This window comes from Fragaria vesca, linkage group LG6 (assembly GCF_000184155.1).
Source record: "Fragaria vesca subsp. vesca linkage group LG6, FraVesHawaii_1.0, whole genome shotgun sequence".
Lineage (NCBI taxonomy): Eukaryota > Viridiplantae > Streptophyta > Magnoliopsida > Rosales > Rosaceae > Fragaria > Fragaria vesca.
This window is the reverse complement of record NC_020496.1, coordinates 3,525,584-3,541,897: the sequence shown is the minus strand read 5'-3', so window position 1 is coordinate 3,541,897 and position 16,314 is coordinate 3,525,584. Positions and strand designations below refer to the sequence as shown.

General features: G+C 38.9%; 5 protein-coding genes across 5 annotated transcripts; 2 read left to right on the top strand and 3 right to left on the bottom strand.

Moving 5' to 3' along the window:
• Window positions 1-783: 783 nt before the first annotated feature.
• Window positions 784-2,539, top strand: LOC101300928 (putative F-box/LRR-repeat protein 23-like). Its single transcript, XM_004302230.1, has 3 exons — window positions 784-1,047; window positions 1,240-1,652; window positions 1,768-2,539. The coding sequence occupies exons 2-3, from the start codon at window positions 1,240-1,242 to the stop codon at window positions 2,144-2,146; spliced, it is 792 nt and encodes a 263-aa protein (XP_004302278.1). The 5' UTR covers window positions 784-1,047; the 3' UTR covers window positions 2,147-2,539.
• Window positions 2,540-2,701: 162 nt separating this feature from the next.
• LOC101312751 (pentatricopeptide repeat-containing protein At2g29760, chloroplastic-like) lies at window positions 2,702-4,723 on the bottom strand. Its single transcript, XM_004304851.1, has one exon. It carries the CDS (start codon window positions 4,721-4,723, stop codon window positions 2,702-2,704), a length of 2,022 nt encoding a protein of 673 aa, XP_004304899.1.
• Window positions 4,724-5,226: 503 nt separating this feature from the next.
• Window positions 5,227-6,615, top strand: LOC101312466 (probable pectinesterase 29-like). Its single transcript, XM_004304850.1, has 5 exons — window positions 5,227-5,456; window positions 5,544-5,691; window positions 5,805-6,023; window positions 6,118-6,362; window positions 6,453-6,615. The coding sequence occupies exons 1-5, from the start codon at window positions 5,227-5,229 to the stop codon at window positions 6,613-6,615; spliced, it is 1,005 nt and encodes a 334-aa protein (XP_004304898.1).
• An 88-nt stretch (window positions 6,616-6,703) lies between these two features.
• LOC101300637 lies at window positions 6,704-9,398 on the bottom strand. The gene is made up of 6 exons (XM_004302229.1): window positions 9,012-9,398; window positions 8,710-8,785; window positions 8,397-8,559; window positions 7,985-8,239; window positions 7,378-7,772; window positions 6,704-7,060 (listed from the first exon to the last, which is right to left on the bottom strand). Exons 1-6 carry the CDS (start codon window positions 9,218-9,220, stop codon window positions 6,839-6,841), a joined length of 1,320 nt encoding a protein of 439 aa, XP_004302277.1. The 5' UTR covers window positions 9,221-9,398; the 3' UTR covers window positions 6,704-6,838.
• Window positions 9,399-12,488: 3,090 nt separating this feature from the next.
• On the bottom strand, window positions 12,489-15,212 carry LOC101300359 (gamma-interferon-inducible lysosomal thiol reductase-like). Its single transcript, XM_004302228.1, has 6 exons — window positions 14,253-15,212; window positions 13,781-13,950; window positions 13,205-13,270; window positions 12,956-13,093; window positions 12,753-12,845; window positions 12,489-12,658 (listed from the first exon to the last, which is right to left on the bottom strand). The coding sequence occupies exons 1-6, from the start codon at window positions 14,281-14,283 to the stop codon at window positions 12,503-12,505; spliced, it is 654 nt and encodes a 217-aa protein (XP_004302276.1). The 5' UTR covers window positions 14,284-15,212; the 3' UTR covers window positions 12,489-12,502.
• Window positions 15,213-16,314: the final 1,102 nt, after the last annotated feature.

Here is a 16,314-nt window from a genome sequence, read left to right as displayed (position 1 = left end):
ATAACATGTTTACTAGGGGTTAGTAATTCTAGCAAACGATTAGGGTCAATTATTTATTATTAGGAGTCAATAACATGTTTACTGGGGGTCAATAATTTATTGTTAGGGGTCAATAACATATTTACTGAGGGTTAGTAATTCTGACAACCGGTGACCGGAGTTCGGTGAGGTTCCGAACAAGTCTTTTCTCTCTATGCATGTTTAAGGAGTAAGGACAAAATAATCCTACAATAATATTGTTTGTTAAGACTTTAAGTAAATATTTTTTTAGTTGGACACAAAAGAAGCTATCTTATATTCAAATGGACTCATGAAAAAAAACTGTCATTAAAATAGGTAATTATGGGCTAAAATTAGTAATATATAGACATTTTCCTTAAGTAAATATTTGTTTATTTAAACACAAAAGAAGCTATCTTATATTCAAATGAACTCATGAAAAAAATTGTCATTAAAATGGGTAATTATGGGCTAAAATTAATAATATATAGGCATTTTCCCATGAAGTTATGAACAACCAAATTGTTTCTAATGTCTCCATGAGTTTGATGATGATGATGATGATGATGATGTTTATATAACCAACTGATCCCACCATATGTGAAGTGTAAACTAAGATCCAAGACTAATTAGGGTGTCTCAAATTCAAGACCTTACCAAAATTCCTTGAATCGAACTAATTTTTCAGATCAACAAACAACAACATGATCACATCGATAGATACATATAAAACCAAAGCGACGTCGCTTTAACCGTTTTCATTTTACTGTACTAGTGCGACTAGACACAACAGAGGAAGATGGAGCCCTCCGTGACGTTTCAGTGCTTCCTTTTCTTTTCTTTTTTTCGGAATCGGATATGGAGCAGTAGTTGTCTGTTTTGGATTCATTTATACTTTTATAGCTTCAAGCTTGAGAAATTGTGGTGATGCCATATTATCCGATTGAGATCTGTTACAGTTCCTCGACTGAATATAGGTTCGAGCTCTAGTCGACTGGGCCCAACCGCTCCATCCTCTCCTCTCTCGTCTCAACAGCCACTCTCGAGGTACCCTTTTGTTCTTGTTGGGTTTCGTTTTGTTTGTGCAAATTTGAATGAAAGATTCGATTTTTATTGGGTTATGATGGGTTGGATGATTTGGGTTTTGGTTTGGTGTATAGTTGGAATTTAGTCTTAATATGTCATATGACTGATGAGGAGTGTGGTGTGTTATCTCTGCATTTTATTTCTCTTTTGCAGATGGACAAGCAGCAGCAGCGACAATGGGACGAGTTGAACCTCGACTGTTTACTAAACGTGTTTGCAAGACTTGGAATGGAGGAACTGCTCTACGATGTCCCCTTCGTCTGCAAGTCATGGCACAGAGCAAGCCACAATCCTTCATGCTGGCAGTCTCTTGATTTTCCCGACATTGATCATAGTGCCATTGACAAGGATGACTATTCCGATGATTCCTCTGAGGAAGATGAACCCAAACCTCGGGAACCCAATTCTTTCTATGATAAGTTCGTGCACGTTTATCCAATTGAGAGCAGTCGTTTCTCTATCAGTGGTATTGTAAAGGTTGTCCTCAAGCGCAGCAACGGACTTGCCACTTCTCTTGGGCTACCCCGAAATTGCGTACCCCAAGTTCTTACATCTGTTTCAGATGTGTAAGTTTCCTCAGAACCAAACTTGTAATCTTTGTGGATTGCATCTATTCTATTTTGCCAATCTAGTATCGATTTCAACCACAAGTGTTTTATGCTATGCTACTATCTTTTGCAGGATTCCCGGACTTAAGTTCTTGTCTCTTTGGTGCGACTACAAGCTCACAATGCAGTACAAACTCGCACTTAGGGAACTGTTTACCAAGTGTACAAACTTGGAGACATTGTCATTGGAAAGCAGCTCCCGCAACTTCCGCCACCAGAAACTTAATAGTTTTCTAATCCTCACACATCTTCGCTGCAAGAGTGTTGTTGATTTGCGCGTGTTGAATTCCCAGATGTGTAAACACGACACATTTGCGATTTCCAGCAAGCTGCCCAAATTAAAGTACTTGAGCTTTAGGAAGTGTGACATGGATCGAGACGGTATCATCAGCTTACTGCAGAGGTGCACAGAGATGGTGGATATTTTTAAAGAGATGGCATCGGCTTTCTAGTAGTGTTCAAATATAAATTGCCTGAATCTTATCTCCCAACTTTAGGTATCATAACTATGAAAAATGGCTAGTTGTGCGGAGGGCGCTTGCAGCTGATGTGTGTGGATTCGTTTACAGTTGAGAAATGAATTCGAAGTGGTCTTGTGCAAGCTTTGTGGTGGAACCTTAGAGACTGTACAAAAGATCCGAGATAGTGTTCATTGAGTGGTTTCGCATATTGTATCTACCCATTTGTGCTTCCAGGGTGGCCGACACCAGTTCCTCAACAGCAACAAAAATGCTTGTCCACCGTAGACTGTATGTAACAGTTTAAACTCTAGTTCCACATTACTCTTTGGTTACTTTCTGCATTTGTGATATGAAGTTATGAACAACCAACTTGTTTCTAGTGTCTCCATGAGTTTGATGATGATGATGTTTATATAACTAACTGATCCCACCATATTTGAAGTGTAAACTAAGAAGGTTGCAAGGGTGTTTTAAAATATTTACATCTGTATATAAATTATACATATGTATGAACATCCAAGAATATGGTGTATCAAATTCTAGACCTTACCAAAAATCCTTGCACGAACATCTTCCATTTCTGAAATGATGATAGCGCATACGGTCCCTCACTATTATATCCCGGTTGTCTAATTGTGAAAACAGCTTTATGGCAGAATGACAGTCCTCACAAATCCTCAAGTTCTTCACAACACGGATGGTTGTTCCTGGTTTCGTTTTGAGTACTCCGAAAGCAATTGCAAGCTTCTCACTGTGGTATCGTAGTGCTGTTTCCTTCTCCTCCTCTGCAATGTCGAACAAAACTTCAGAGGTATTCGGTGAATAACCCTCCATCTCCAGCTTTTCTATGATCTTCTCAAGCATCAAGTAGACCTCCTTCATTTGTGGGTGTGACCCTTCTCCCATTTTGAATTCATGCACTTTGCCACCAATATCAACCATGCTGATTCCAGGATTTGTTTTCACTCCCCTTTCCTTCATCAATTTTCTTACCTCTGCAACATCATCCCACATACCTGCCTCTGCATAGATGTTAGATAACAATGCGTAGCGTCCACCATTTTGTGGTTCCAATTCAAGCAAAATCCTCCCCACTCTCTCACCCATTTCAACATTTCCATGTATCCTGCAAGCTCCCAACAGGGCACCATAAACAGCTGCACTAGGTTCAATTGGCATTGAATTTATAACCTGCTCTGCCTCTTCCAAAAGTCCTGCCCTTCCAAACATATCAACAACGCAACCATAGTGCTCTACCTCAGCCTCCATACCATACATTTCCTTCATAGAACTGAAAATTGTAAGACCTTCATCAACAAACTCCCCATGAGCACAGGCACTTAGAGCATTCAGAAATGTAATCCCATTTGGTTCCAAGTTCTTCCCTTGCATCTTGAAGAAAACATCCAATGCATCATCTGCTCGGCCGTGCATAGCAAGCCCACCAATCATGGCATTCCATGTCGAAACCTCTTTCCGTTTTACATTTTCAAACACTTCCCATGCCATGTCAAGCCTCCCACATTTGGCATACATATCAACTAAAGCAGTCCCCAGCACTGCATCCACCTGAATTGAGTTCTTCTTAATATAACCATGAACCCACTTTCCTTGATCAAGTGCTCCCACATTAGCACAAGCAGCTAACACACTCGACAATACAAACTTACTAGGACTAGCAATCTTCTCCTTTTGCATCTCATTGAAAACTTCCAATGCCTCCTTGTGGTACCCTCCCTGCACATATCCATCAATCATAGCACTCCACGAAATCTCATCTCTCTCGGTCATTGAATCAAACAGCCCCCTTGCATCTTTCAACCTCCCACACCTAGCGAAACCACTCACCATTGCATTCCAAGACCCAACATTCTTACTTGGCATATGCTCAAACAACTCCTTAGCTGCTTCCACATCCCCACACTTTATGTACCCATCAATCATTGCATTCCAACAAACAACATCAGACGCCGCGTCCTCTAGCAGTATCCTCCTTGCCTCCTCCACAAGCCCGAAAGACGCATACATTTGAATCCCGGCACTTCTTATGTGCCCATCTTCACTAAGTTGTTGCTTCACCACGTGTGCATGAATCTGCAGACCTTCCTCCACTGCTTGAACTAATCTGCAGGCCTTGAACAACATAGGATAGGTGAACTTATTAGGCCTGGAGTTCATATCCACCATCTTATAATAAAATGAAATAGATTTCAGTGCCTCATAGTTCTCCACACACCCTTTGATCATAATGTTCCATACAAACACATTTGGCTTCCACACATTATCAAACACCTTCAAAGCAAACCCAAAGTTGTTGAAGTTTGAACTTGCATAGCATTTTAGTATGGTGCCTGCTACATAGTGGTCTTGGAAGTGGCCTGACCTTAGGACAACACCATGTGCTTGCTTGAGGTTTTGTAGAGAAGTGGTGCATTTTGAGTTCAAGATGTGTAAGATTGTTTTCTGGGAGAGTTTGAAGGTGGGTGGTTTTGATTCTGGTGAGGCTTGTTTTGGTTTGACGTGATGAGGAAGGTTTGTGGTGGTGGTGGTGGTGGTGGTTGTGCTCATGTTTTCTCTGCTCTATCCGGACTAGGCTAAGGTGCAGATTACTTATCACTGAAGATAAAGCGATAATGTCATTAGATATGACATGTCGTTTGTAGGTTTTGAAGTGCAATCCTCAATTTGTTCTTTAGCTATTTTTCTCTGAAAAAAATAGAAGACATGGTCAAACCACAGAAAAAGAAATCATATAATTAGGGTGGAATAATTCAATTATTTTGGTGAAAATCTGAAGGACAATTGAATTTGATAATCTCTATTAGCCAAGTAATCTAAATCGAAAATACAAAGGTCATTATTGTTCTGACCATTGAAAATTCTCTTTGAGGACAACACAATCACAGATCAGGTTATACAATTGCACACAGACAAGACCAAATGCACAGTTGATTGTGTCTTCTATATAATACAGAGAACTATAATCAATCATCTTCTTGTGTCAAAACAAGTATTGGGTTCTCATTGTTGTCCATTTTGCATTCTGCCAAGTTTTCTTGAAGTTTTGCAGTATGCAATCTCTTCTATCAAAGTTATTGCCTCTCCTCCTTTTCATAGGTGCATTGGAAGCCCGCTATAGTAGTACAGCAGTGAAATCAGGTCTACCAAACTGCGTGTCTCGTACTATTGTAGTCGATAAAAGTGGTCTAGGAAATTTTACTTCAGTGCAGCAAGCCATAGATTCCATACCATCAAATAACTTGTTGTGGACTCGTATCCTCATTAGCTCTGGTACATACATGTAAGTAACAAAAATATTTCATTTCTGAGCTGACTCAGCTGAGTGACAGATTTTGAATCCTAATTACGTAATTACTGTGTGATTTAGTGAGAAAGTTGAAATCCCTCGAGAGAAACCATACATTATTCTTGAAGGAAACCCGAATGGTCTAACCACAATCGAATATGGAGATGCTGGAAATGTTGTTGAAAGCCCTACGTTTAAGTTGCAGGCAGATAACTTCATTGCACGTCATGTAACATTCAAGGTTAAGTATGATGCTTTGAGTTACATACAATATATACTCTCACCTTCTTTAGCTTTAAGTAATTAAGTTTTACATTTTGCTAATAATTTTTATCCTAGCAGAATACATACAATACTCTTCTGGAAATGGATGATGAAGTGAGGAATGTTACGTGGGCACCGGCGGCTGCCATTGCCGGGGACAAAGCAAGTTTCTATCAGTGTGGTTTCATTAGCTTGCAAGACACGTTAAGTGATGCCAGAGGTCGTCACTATTTTTATGATTCCTATGTTGAAGGTGCTATAGACTTCATCTGGGGAAATGGCCAGTCAATGTACGAGGTACAAAACCCTTGCAGCTTTCTCTCCTATTCATTTCACTTCCATTACCAGAAACCATGATACATTTAGCTACATATGTGTTTGCACTTTGCAGAAGTGCCAGATAAATTCAACAACATCAAGAATAGGCCGTGCCGGTTTCATTACAGCTCAGGGCCGTGAAAGCGCGAACGAAACTACTGGCTTTGTGTTCAAACATTGTTATGTATCTGGTTCGGGTCCAATATTTCTGGGAAGATCATACAGGAACTACTCAAGAGTGTTGTTTGCCGGGACATATATGGAAGATATAATCACCCCAGAAGGTTGGAATTTACCATCATGGAGTGTTGGTTCTGAGTAAGTTCCTCTTCTCATGTCTGAATGTTTGTTCACGCAGTAACAATTCTGGTTATCTAATGCTTCCTTGTTTTCTGTTATTCTGAATAGGGATTTAATCACATTTTCAGAAGCAAACTGCAGTGGACCTGGGGCAAACATGTCCTACCGTGTTAAGTGGGAGAAGCAGCTATCTCATCAGGAACTGATGCATTTAACAAACACAACTGATTTCATAAACCAAGAGGGATGGATCGATGAGCAACCAAATTAATCCCTACATTCTTTCTATAATACAAGAAAAAACTGAAACAGAAAGCTAGATTATACTGCAAAACATATGCAAAAAAATTTCCTTAGTCCCATAGGATATGTACAAGAATCCATCTTCCCATGGATATAAAAGCACCTTAACATATTTTCTAAAATTAGTCACCCGCATTGTATCTACATCAGTTATCCCAGTACTCTGTTTGTACTATTGGGTTAACTAATGATTAATCTACCTCAATAGATTTATCTGAATCACTTGGATCCAAAATTACTTGGTTGTCACCATCCGGTGAAGACTGCTTGTTCTCCAAATCAGCACATTCCATGGCATGGGTTTGTTCATCATCAACAACCACTTTATTGGCAGAGCTTTCCTTTTCCTTGATTCTTTGCTCCCTTTCCTTGATTATTTGCTCCTTTTCCTTGATACTTTGCTCAATCCAGGGCTGCAAGGAAGGAGACAATTTTAATATCTATGCCGAGAGTAAACAGCAGTAGAAAACTTAGAAACAATCAACCTGGCATGTTTTTGTTACTCATGCTACTTAACATAGTCCTCTCCTTGATGATAAGTTACTGATTGTCCCCATGAAAATCGTGATTCATGAATACTAATACTCAATACTCTCACTATGTGTGCTACAGGTTTGGTTTCAAACCCAGCACTCATCTAGATTAATAGTCACAAAAAAGTCGAGTCACATATTGATTAGGGCTAGCTGCTTAACAACAGGGGAATAAATAAATATTGAGGGAATTGTACCTGTTTCTCAGCCTCAGATAGCCGATTCCACGCATCATTGGCCATATGTCGGAGATTCTGGCCTTTATTACATTTAATTTCTTTTAACCTATCACATTCTGTCTTGATAAAGATGTGGTAACCACTGCGTAACCCTTGTCGAGCACCTGGCTTTCTCATACATTTTTTCTTGGGTACAGCCAATTCTTTTTCTGCTGATGCTGAACCTCTTTTCCTCATCTGTTTTTTCTTCGAGTGCAGCTGGGTGGTCTGCTCCTCTGCTACTTCAGGTACTTCTGGTTGGTTTTCTGCCAATGCAGAACTTTTTGTTCCTATTTCTTCTTTCTCTGAGTGCAGCTGGAGGATCTGCTTTTGTTCTGTTTCAGGTGCTGATTGTTTTTCTGCAGACACCAAACCTACTCATATTTTCAATACAAGGGGTTAAAAGAAAGTTCAATAAGCTATAAAACCACCTAACTTCACACTTCAATATTTGTTCATGATAAAGAGAAACAATTAGCACTGTTCGCCTATGCGAAACCAGGTTGAATTATAACTACTCAATGTGCATTTGCTACATGATGGCTAATCTACAGAGTACAAGAAAATGGTGACAATACTGTATCACCTGTGGATGTTGATTGAGAACAGCTCTCCTTGAGCATCTTTTTACCTCCAGGCCCATTTTCAACAGTTGTTACAATTTGAGATGAATGGTTGGTGCACTTCATTTCCATTTGTGGGCTATCCTTAATATCAGAACAGTTCTCCTTGAGCATCTTCTTCCCTCCAGGCCCTTCTCCAACACTTGGGACCATTCGAGAAGCTTGGTTGGTGTACTTCATTTCCATTCGTGGACTATCCTCCCTATCTACAGTGATATCTGCAAATTTCAACCTCATCAGTCTAAAATACACTCAACTCTAATTGAAACCAAAAATTTCTAAGCAGTAAACACCACGCACTTTGCGTAGATTTTGCAAAACATATGAATGGTAGAATCCTGAAGGCTTGGCTAACTATTGGATTAGCTGCTATACCTGGCATTGAAGCCGATTTCTCGGGTCCCCTATAAAAGTAAATCTGTTCATAGTGAAACAGAAAGAGCGCATAAAGCTTTAGAAGAATATCCTGATAATTGAGTTTCCTCCCATCCAATTTCAAAGAGGATGCAACCTCATCCCATCTCTTATCTTTGTTCACCTGGAAATGCATCAAGATATCAAACTCCATGAAGCCAAGAACAACACAATCGGGTAACAAGCTTTCAGGATATAAGATACTAAAATGACATGGTCACACAGTTCTTTTCACTTAATAAATAGGATCAGCAAGTAAATGATAGGAATAAACCTGATTAAAGCCTCCCCTGAGAGTAACTTCCTTGTAAAACAGATGCAAATTCAATTTGGTATGTCTGACATCAAATCTGCCAGTCAAAAGGAGGCTCATCAAGCACTCCAGTTAAACTTAATTTTGAATTGCATGTGATAAACGTTTCCTAGTTCTCTTTCTGCTTCCCAAAACAAAGCAGAAACCCATCATAGAATTCCTTGCTTTGAACACATTACAGAAATGGAAAACATAATGCATAAAAGGAAAGTAGAACATGAAGCCCAAAAGATCAAAACTTTGCAGTGAAGTAGGAAACTTACACAAGATTGTACCCATTTGACTCATTCAACTTGCTTAGCCTTTCATAGAAGCTCTGACTATCAGAGCTGTCAAACATGCTTTTCCCCTCAAACCCAGAATTGAACACATTGGGATTGATCAGTTTACCAGAGCATTGTGGTTTAGAGAACTCAGAGAAGCCGCTGATCTGGCTATCTCTGGCGTCATCTCTCACATTCTTCATTGGCATACTGAAGCAAGTGCTTAATTGGATGGCTTTGCTGCTTTCACTCGAAATGATTCCACTGGCTTGATCTGAAGGCCAAACACTATATGGGAAACTGCAATGTAGTCTGTAGCCTTACACGTGTCTGCATTGGGGTAGATGAACCTAGGTTTACTGTGGACACCTGTTTTCTAGCTCTTATCCATGGAGTTCTTGGCATCTTCGAGCATCACCATATCAAATCAAGGATAAAAGACCACATTGTGGTGTGACTGGTTAGTCCACTTGGTCATTATTAAGTGCAACGAAACTGAAAGCATAATACATCACCTATGTGACGTTGCGATCAGGGTCTAAATCATTGATATTTCTCAACATTATCCATTTATCCTCCTTATGTGTCGATTTATGTGACACAGTCACGATATTTAATAAAATATTTTAATCGGATACTGCACTAGAAATTGCACCCGCGCTTTGCTGCCGGTTTCGGCAGGAATGCTTTAACATGAAAGTTTTATTTTGGGTTTCTTTTGAGAACCAAACTTCAAAAGACAAAAAATTTATTTCATATGAATCATAAGATAACTGCTAAATTAATTCAGACAACTGAGATACCCACAAATACAGATGATGCTGCAAAGAGTGCTTAAGAAACAGACTTTTCAAGACTAACTGGTTACAATTGTTAGTGGACAGCTTGCAAAAAGTAGTTGATTTTGTCCATTAACACATGCTATAAAAGTTGTATAAGCTTGTACATAGTTATGAGGTTGTTGAAAAAGTTATTGCTACAATTTTGTTTATAAGTGTATGACACTTCGGTGTTTTCTTTGCTGATGATTTCCATTGATGACTTGCTAGTCCAGTTTTGGTGCTTTCCTTTCATTTTGGAAGAAAGATATAGTTCAATATTCCAATATGCAAAATCTCTAAACTTTTACGTAAACAAATGTATTGTATATGCTCAGATCAGCAATCTATAATGCAAAGCGTGCAACGATATTTAATATGCAGTATATGAATATATAGTTTAGCTTATGCTACAAACACCAAATAGCTAAAAAAAAAACATGATGAGTGTATACATCAATATGAATAAGATCAGAACTCAAAACAAAGCAACATAAAATGCATAATTTTTGAACTCATTACTGCTAATGGTGGTAAACTGAAATCAATATGGCAACATGGAATACATAAAACACAAAATTTCAATTTAGCAAGTCAGTACGGCAATATGGTACACATAAAAGGCTGGATTTCAGATGAGCAAAATTTACATATATGATCCCTAAGAAACATGAGAGAAGTCCAGTAGCACTGTGTAACAACAACTCAAAACAGATTTCGAGTTGCCAGAAATATGCCTATCTTTTTTTTCTTTTTTTTAAGGGAAATAATATACCTATTACACTTGCACTTCTTAATGGACCATTAAAAGTTCAACTTTCAGTTTCTGGCAGCTTACTCAAGGTACACGATGCAATAATAAATAGTAAAAAAGAAGTATTCTGGTATAATTTCTACTTGTCATCCATATCTATCATAAAACTAAAGACCATACAATGATGTATAGAGTTTCTATCTTGTAGGAATTGGTACCACATTATGACATTAGGCTCCAGATTTACACTAAAGTAAAAGGTAAGTGCGTTTGGTGAAACAAAAAAAAACACTACCAATGTGTAAATCAAAATGAAACTATAAACTTATATGTTGTTTAGGTTTATTCTTTTGCATTTGTATTACCATCTTTTCTAGTACTAAAATCATCTTGATTTAATGGATTTACCCTATAAAACTTATTATGATCCACTGCTCTGTCCCCCCACCAACTTATATAATCAATAACATTTTGATGTCCAGAACTATTTCATCTGCTCACACCACATGGATTCTAAACTACATCAACCCCAAGCAATCCTCTCACTGAATTATAACTCTCTACAAAATAATAAAAACATGAAAAGGAAATTCAATATACATCATAAAGGAAAACATGATACTTTGAACTGCATAAAATAAAATACAGAGATAAGTACCCACATTAATTGACTCTGGAACTCAAAATTCCTGACTCTAAAGCAAATAGCTAAGTAGGTGTATTGTTTCTGCGCTCCTGCTTAAATCAAGAAAAAAATAAAAAAATTAGCTTTAGAATCAATTGTAAGGAATACACCAGAAAACTATTCTCTCCTAATCAAGACTCTCAAAACACATTTAAACCAAATAAACTACCCATGCAAAGTTTGAATATTATCCTTGTTTTGAGATCATTTATGTATGTATTTCTACATATTCAGTGAACCGATAGTCTGACAATAATTATTTCCGACAGGAAGTAGCGTCAAAAACATATTACCAAACATACCGCTCGATTCTAAGTTAACTGTTTTGAATTTTCAAATAATTAGATATGCGGATATTTCTATAAATCGATCAGAGTACTAATTGATATTTAGTTTTAGGTTACTAGAAGAAGTCGGTTTTTTTTAAGAGAAACCCTGAAATGCAGACACACACCGAGGCAATGAAAAGGTGTATCCTCAAATCATTACAAAAGAGAAAGACTTTAACGTTGTGTTTGTATAAAAATTTCAAAATCATGGGAATTACAATTACATTCCATGAATTTAAATTTCATTAATTGAGAATTTCATTGTTTGGATTTCATGATGTAGAGTTTTAAAATGACAAGAATTTGTATTTAGACTAACCTCAACTAAGAGAATTGACAAATGACACATATTTTGTAAGGAATTCAAGTCGGGAATTTAACCTCCCAAATTCCACGATTATTTCCCGTAGAAATTGCTAATTCCACGGGATAAGAATCCAAACGGGGAAAACAGTCCTAAGAAATTGAGAATTCCTTAGTTTTGATTAAAAACCTGAGAATTCACTCACATCCAAACACACTGTAACTTAATTGCTTTTTGCATCAGTTTATATGGACCATAAGACTTTAACTTAATTGCTTTATGTTTCTATACGTCTTAGAGAGCAGCAGCATCAGCAAGGTTATAGATCAATGTCACACCTACCGACTACTATTACTTTGCCATAATTGAATCATCTCAATCATAAGTACATGATGGTGGCAATGAAAAACCTTCAGATTTTGGCAAGAATAATTTAGCAGTAACAAAACATGGATTGAAAACACACAAAAGATAAGAACACAATAGCAGACCATAAAACCTTATAGGTCAGCTTCAACTATGTCATATCAATCAACATTAGGTTCAATTATCATATGGAATGTCAAAGTAAACTTTATGCCACATTTTCTGCTCCTAAGGCTTAAGATGTAGAGTTTCTTCCTTGTTCTACTAAGCAAACTTGAGGAATTGATCTTTCATTCCCACTTGATTCAGTCTTGGAGCGAATCGATCTGCAAGCTTCTGGAGATTTTCCTTTGTATGCTTGACAGATGTAGGTCATGAATTTATCATAGTTCTACATGGACAAAATTGGTCATCAGGGGAACAAAGATTGAGGAAATAAGCAATCTAAAATGTGATTATTGAGAGACTATTATTGAGAGACTAACCTCTGCAAGTGGTTTATTATTAATAACCAGCCATGGCACAAATTTATGTGGTGGATTAAGCTGAATAGTTTCCTTTGCATATTTTGTTTCAATCTATGCATCAATGCCAAATTGCCAATCCATGAAGATTAATTTTGTCAAGGCTCAAATGATGAAATAGTTCAAAAACATCAAGAACAAAGTGGGACTGAAAATGAACTAACCTGATTGCCATATCCACTATTGTAGCAATCGATAGGAACAGTCCCCAACTTCGACATTTCAAAGCAATCAGCCCATTTGTTGTGCTTGTTCTGCAATGTGAGCCGCTCAACGCATTGGATGAATCTAAAATGCCGATTCTGCATCAGAATTAATCCACCATAGTTAGTAACCAAACCAAAGTTTTAAGGATGCACATGTTTGAGACAAAGTATGTAAAATCTTTTCCTAGAGGCATTGACAAGCTTTACCACATTAGGATAAATGGTGATGGTGCAGGCCTCAATTGTGTTGAGCAAGCATTCATCTGTTCCATGCTGTACAACACAAAAAGGGTTAAAAGAATAATCATAGAGCTACAAAACTGATAGGTATAGTAAAATTCAAACAACCTTAATGATTTCACAGAGTTTCCACATAACCTTTAATAAAAAATTTGGATAAACACTCCCCCAATTTTTAGTGTATTCTCGTTATATCATCATTCACCTTGTACTTCTAAACTTCACACATGTAAGCCTTCAGGGCTTGAGACATGTCAATGTCAAAAAATACCCTTTCTCTCCTAATGTGTGATTATGTCGTTTAATTCAATAACATGTCAATGTAAATGTAAATTCTACAAGTACAGAGGTAAAATTATAAATGAGATTAACAAATGGGCAGGTAATTTAAAAAGATGGAAAGATAAGACGGGGGACATTCAAATCGACGTCGTACGTAGAGAGATAAAAGTCATAAAACAGACACTGAGGTAGTTGGAAGAAGATGAGTGAGTAGCTGAAAAGAAAAGAAGGGGGAGGCGATTGGGGGTGGAGAAAGCTGACCTGGCAGGCGAAGGAGCCATCGGAATTGAGCCAAGCGTTACCCCAAGGGACCATTCTGAGGGTGACGACGGAGATGAGCCCATTGTCGAAGATCTTGGCCAAATGGTTCACTATGAAATCGGCACAATAAGGACAGAGTGTCTCGTAGTAGAGAGTCACACTCACATTCTCTGCAGCATAAGATCGAGATGGGTTTGAGACCAAGAGGAAGAAGAAGAAGAGGAAGAGTTTGGGAAAACCCATTTGGGAGATTTGGATCACAGAGCTTGTGACTCCGTGTGTTTTATACGTAAGAATGGAATTTAAACTGTAACTGTCTCTACTTTTATGGTGGTGGGTAATTATATCTATACCTGTGTCTTTTTGCTTTCTTTCTTTGTGGGTTTCAACGGAAAAGTCGTGAGGGTCATATTCCAATGGAATCATCATTCTACCTATATGAAGAAAAAAATGATGGAGTAACATTTCATACCTTGAGGGGATAACATTTCGAAAGCTTTCATCTATGAGATCCTCCCGTTCCAAGTCTCTTTACCATTCCCTGTCTTTCAACCAAATGGCCACAAGCGGCGGGCCCCGGTTGTGCTTGATTTGTCGCCGGGGCCGCCGAAGAAGAGGAGGAGGGTTGGGAAGAATGTGAAGGAGGAAGAGAAGGAGGAAGGCGAGGTTGAGATCGAGGAGGGGGAAGTCGGGGTGTAGGAAAGGGAAGAGGAAGCTTTTTGAGGAGGTGATTGGGGGTAGTAGTGGAGGGAAGGGGGTGGGGTTGGATGATGAGAGTGAGGAGGGGTTGGAAGGTGGGAGGCCCAAGGTTGTGAAATGGAAGAGGCCAGGGAGGGTTAGAGCAACGCATGGCTCGGAGCATGAGGATAATGAGTTGGTTGAAGTTAAAGAGGAAGTTGTGGGGGAAGAAGAGGAGGTGGATGGGGAGGGTTTAATGCAGTTGGATTGCGAGGAGGATGGTGGAAATGAGAGGGAAACTGTGGAGGGTGATGCCACGAAGGTAATTGAGGTGGCAGAGAATTTAGAGTTAGAGGAGGAGTGCATTGGCGATGAGAAAGTGGAAGATGCAGAAACTGCAGATGGTGGGGAAACCGTGGAACAAGTTGATCAACCGGTGGAGCAAATCGAGCAATCAGTTGATGTGATTGAAGAAGAAAATGATGATGTGATTGAGGAAGAATATGATACACAGACGGAACAAGAGCAGGCACTGTGTGTTGTTGAAGGAGAAGATCAACGTGAGGCAATATAGAAGCTGTTGGAGTCCCAATAAATGAAATGGAAGTTGAAGGGTGTTGTGATGGGAAGGATTCACATTCCAAGCATGATGAAAAGCTTGCAATAGAAGTGAATAATGTGAAGGTGGATATGCCCAAAGGTGAGGAGGGCAGACAGTGCGGTTTGTGCCTCCAAAAATATTAGCTCAGGATATGGTTGACATTGACAATGAAGCATATAGTGGCTCTTCTGCCTCGGAGAAATTTGATTGCTGGAACATGGGTTCATCAACACTGTGCTGTGTGGAGTCCAGAGGTGTGATTTCTTGACCGACTGTTGATTTTTTTATTTTATTTTTTTGCTTTACACATGGGATCTGTATATATGATTTTAATATCTAAGCATTATGAACCTGTTGATTTGCTTTTATCATTACTCATGTGGTCCACGTTGGTGATGAGTTAGGAACAGAGAGTAAAACTTGGTTTAAAAATTATCTTTTGGTAGTGAACTTGACGTGCTCCTTCACACCCTCCCACACTGGCCCAAAGGTAGAAAAAAGGGTGAACTTTGAAATTAGCCCGGTACAGATCATTGCCACTTTACATATTGACTCCTTGGAGCTTTCTCACATCTTTACAATTTGTGTTTGTTTTTTTGTTTTTTGAAGTATATGGTTTAGAATTTATAGTTTTTACAATATCATAGGCTCATAGCTATGGTGTAAAAAATAAAAAATAAAAAAATAAAAATGTAGCAGCCTGCCTATTGTGTTTGAAAAGTTACTTCTAGAACAACATCATCTTGGATTAAAGTTAACATTAACAAGAATAAAGCCACGTGAAACATTGTTTTAGGTACCACCTGGTAGGCTGATGTGGTATAATCACATCATTCATTGAACAAAAAATCTTATGTGCGACGACCGTACCACGTGGACGGTGCGCCCGTCCAGTCGCAGGCCGACGCGTGTTTTTTTTTTTACCACTCTTCTTCTTCCTCCCTGCCTCTTCTCCGGCGAAACCGATCCCCTCCGGCAAAGCATAGCAGGTTCTTTCCCTCTGCCCAGTTGCCGCTTCAAACCTGGACCCGCCGCCGCCTCCACCATAGCCTTGTAGAAACCTGCCGCCGTCGAGCCGCGCGGGATAATTTTGGCCAATGACCGGAGGGGATGCCGCTGTCGAGCCGTGCCTGTGACTGGTGAGATCGGTTTCGCCTGTGACCGGAGAGGAGGGGATCGGTTTCGCCTGTGACCGGAGGGGATCGGTTTCGTCGGAGAAGAGGCAGGGAGGGAGAAGAAGAGCTGGGGAAAAAAA

Excerpts from the sequence above, each read along its gene's own strand:
- LOC101300928 (XM_004302230.1), top strand. The coding sequence starts at position 1,240 with ATGGACAAGCAGCAGCAGCGACAATGGGACGAGTTGAACCTCGACTGT. Across the intron at positions 1,653-1,767 it reads CTTACATCTGTTTCAGATGT|GATTCCCGGACTTAAGTTCT; the intron begins GTAAGTTTCCTC and ends TATCTTTTGCAG.
- LOC101312751 (XM_004304851.1), bottom strand. The coding sequence starts at position 4,723 with ATGAGCACAACCACCACCACCACCACCACCACAAACCTTCCTCATCAC.
- LOC101312466 (XM_004304850.1), top strand. The coding sequence starts at position 5,227 with ATGCAATCTCTTCTATCAAAGTTATTGCCTCTCCTCCTTTTCATAGGT. Across the intron at positions 5,457-5,543 it reads ATTAGCTCTGGTACATACAT|TGAGAAAGTTGAAATCCCTC; the intron begins GTAAGTAACAAA and ends TGTGTGATTTAG. Across the intron at positions 6,363-6,452 it reads TCATGGAGTGTTGGTTCTGA|GGATTTAATCACATTTTCAG; the intron begins GTAAGTTCCTCT and ends TATTCTGAATAG.
- LOC101300637 (XM_004302229.1), bottom strand. The coding sequence starts at position 9,220 with ATGCCAATGAAGAATGTGAGAGATGACGCCAGAGATAGCCAGATCAGC. Across the intron at positions 8,560-8,709 it reads TCAGGGGAGGCTTTAATCAG|GTGAACAAAGATAAGAGATG; the intron begins GTTTATTCCTAT and ends ATGCATTTCCAG. Across the intron at positions 7,773-7,984 it reads TTCTCAATCAACATCCACAG|GTTTGGTGTCTGCAGAAAAA; the intron begins GTGATACAGTAT and ends AAATATGAGTAG.
- LOC101300359 (XM_004302228.1), bottom strand. The coding sequence starts at position 14,283 with ATGAAAGCTTTCGAAATGTTATCCCCTCAAG. Across the intron at positions 13,094-13,204 it reads TCACCATTTATCCTAATGTG|AATCGGCATTTTAGATTCAT; the intron begins GTAAAGCTTGTC and ends ATTCTGATGCAG. Across the intron at positions 12,659-12,752 it reads ATAATAAACCACTTGCAGAG|AACTATGATAAATTCATGAC; the intron begins GTTAGTCTCTCA and ends TTGTCCATGTAG.